This window comes from Nicotiana sylvestris, chromosome 2, assembly GCF_000393655.2.
Source record: "Nicotiana sylvestris chromosome 2, ASM39365v2, whole genome shotgun sequence".
NCBI classification, from domain to species: Eukaryota; Viridiplantae; Streptophyta; class Magnoliopsida; order Solanales; family Solanaceae; genus Nicotiana; species Nicotiana sylvestris.
The window spans coordinates 81,500,028-81,501,972 of record NC_091058.1 but is presented as its reverse complement, the minus strand read 5'-3'; the positions used below and the strand labels follow the sequence as shown (position 1 = coordinate 81,501,972).

General features: G+C 42.5%; 1 protein-coding gene across 1 annotated transcript; it reads left to right on the top strand.

Annotated features, from left to right (window-relative positions):
• Nucleotides 1–1,134: 1,134 nt before the first annotated feature.
• On the top strand, nucleotides 1,135–1,524 carry LOC138885140 (uncharacterized). The gene has a single exon (XM_070166042.1). The coding sequence runs from the start codon at nucleotides 1,135–1,137 to the stop codon at nucleotides 1,522–1,524; it is 390 nt and encodes a 129-aa protein (XP_070022143.1).
• The last annotated feature ends 421 nt before the right edge of the window (nucleotides 1,525–1,945 follow it).

The window sequence follows — 1,945 nt, the reverse complement described above, 5'->3', positions numbered from 1 at the left end:
TACAAGAAGCTACTCAGAGATTGCCCACACCATTGTCAGACTGATGAGGTATTGGGACACACTTTTGTTAACGGGCTAGATGAGGCCTCAAAAATGAATCTTGATTCAGCTTGTGGGGGTAGTTGCATGGCAAAACCATATAGTGAAATTCAACTCTTGCTGAATAACTTCACTGCTAATGATCATAACTGGCAAGGAGATGGGGATTCATGCAAGGCAAGTAAATAGAAGGCAACCGAGTTGATTGAGCTTGATGACTTCTCGGCTATGAGAGCTGAGATAGCAAAATTGGCAAACCATATGAATAGAATGACAATGCAACAGACACAACAGATGCAACATGTACAACAAATGTCTCTTTGGTGCGAACTATGTGGTGAAAACCATATGAGTTACATATGCCCCACGAATCCAGAATCTATATACTATGTGGGACAACAGAGCAGGGGTCCAATGAATCAGAATACACAATATGGGAACACTTATAACCCAAATTGGAAGAATCATCCCAACTTCTCATGGGGTGGAAATCAGCCGAATAAGAATCAATATAGACCCCAAGGAAATTTCAATCAACCTCAAAAGCCACCTCAACAGGTAGAAGAGAAAGGGAATGATTTGTTGAAGCAGTTGTTGCTTGACAATCAACAGCTCAGGACCGATCTCAGAAATTTAGAGTGCCAAATGGGATAGCTTGCCAGTGCTCAAATTACTAGACCAATTGGAGCTCTTCCAAGTGACACTGAAGCTAATCCTAAGGCATCCCTTAATGCCATATCGTTGAGGAATGGGCGACAATTAGAAGAGTTTCAGTCAAAAAAGAGCAAATAGGTGACTTTTGATGAGAGGCCAGCCACTATTGAATCAACATTAGAAAAATCTAAGGAATTCGAGAAGCCAGTTGGAGAGGCGGTGGCTGAGCAACCCCCACCAGTGGTTGCAAGGCCACCACCTCCGTTCCCTCAAAGATTGCAGAAAGTAAAAGATAACGCCGCATATAAAACATTTCTTGATATTTTGAAGTAGGTACAAATTAATATTCCATTGGCTGACATCTTACAAGAAGTGCCCAAATATACAAAGTACATCAAGGACATAGATGCAAATAAAAGGAGGCTGACCGAATTTGAAACCATGGCACTCACTGAGGAGTGTAGCTCAAGAATTCAAAGCAATCTACCTCAGAAATTGAAGGACCCAGGTAGTTTCACTATCCAAATCTCGATTGGTAAATATGCAGTTGGGCGAGCCTTATGTGATCTTGGAGTGAGAATCAATTTGATGCCGCTATCGGTGTTCAAACAATTGGGGTTGGGTGAGCCATGCCCAACAATGTTAATTTTACAGCTGGTTTATCGCTCCCTTGATCATCCTAAAGGAGTGATTGAAGATATGTTGGTTCAAGTGGGGTCTTTCATATTCCTTGCCGATTTCATTATCCTGGACTACGAGCCCGATCAGGAAGTCCCATTTATTTTGGGGCGTCCATTTTTAGCCACAGGCCGAGCTATTATTGATGTTTAAGAAGGAAAGATGACGATGAGAGTAGGTGATCGAGTGGTGGTATTCAATGTTTATAAAGCACTCAGGTTGCCAGCCCACTATGAAAAGTTATCCATGATCTCTGTGGTGGAGAGTGATGCCACATCGTTAGTGCCCTATATGAGCCCTCTAGATCCTGTTGAACGAGTGTTGATTGGGGATGAAAAAGATAGTGAAGATGAAATGATGGGAGAAATTGAGTAAGTACTGGATATGTCCTACAGTTATGTCCAGGGGTTTGGAAAATTTGAGGAGTTGGACAGGCTTGTCACTCTGACCCCTCCTAAGCCATCTATTGAAGAAGCTCCGAAGCTAGAACTTAAGCCACTTCCAGTGCATCTGCGCTATGTTTATTTGGGGAACTCAGAGACATTGCTCGTGATTATTTCGTCGAGCTTGACCA

Bases quoted from the DNA above. Each gene is read 5' to 3' on its own strand.
- LOC138885140 (XM_070166042.1), top strand. From the start codon at position 1,135: ATGGCACTCACTGAGGAGTGTAGCTCAAGAATTCAAAGCAATCTACCT.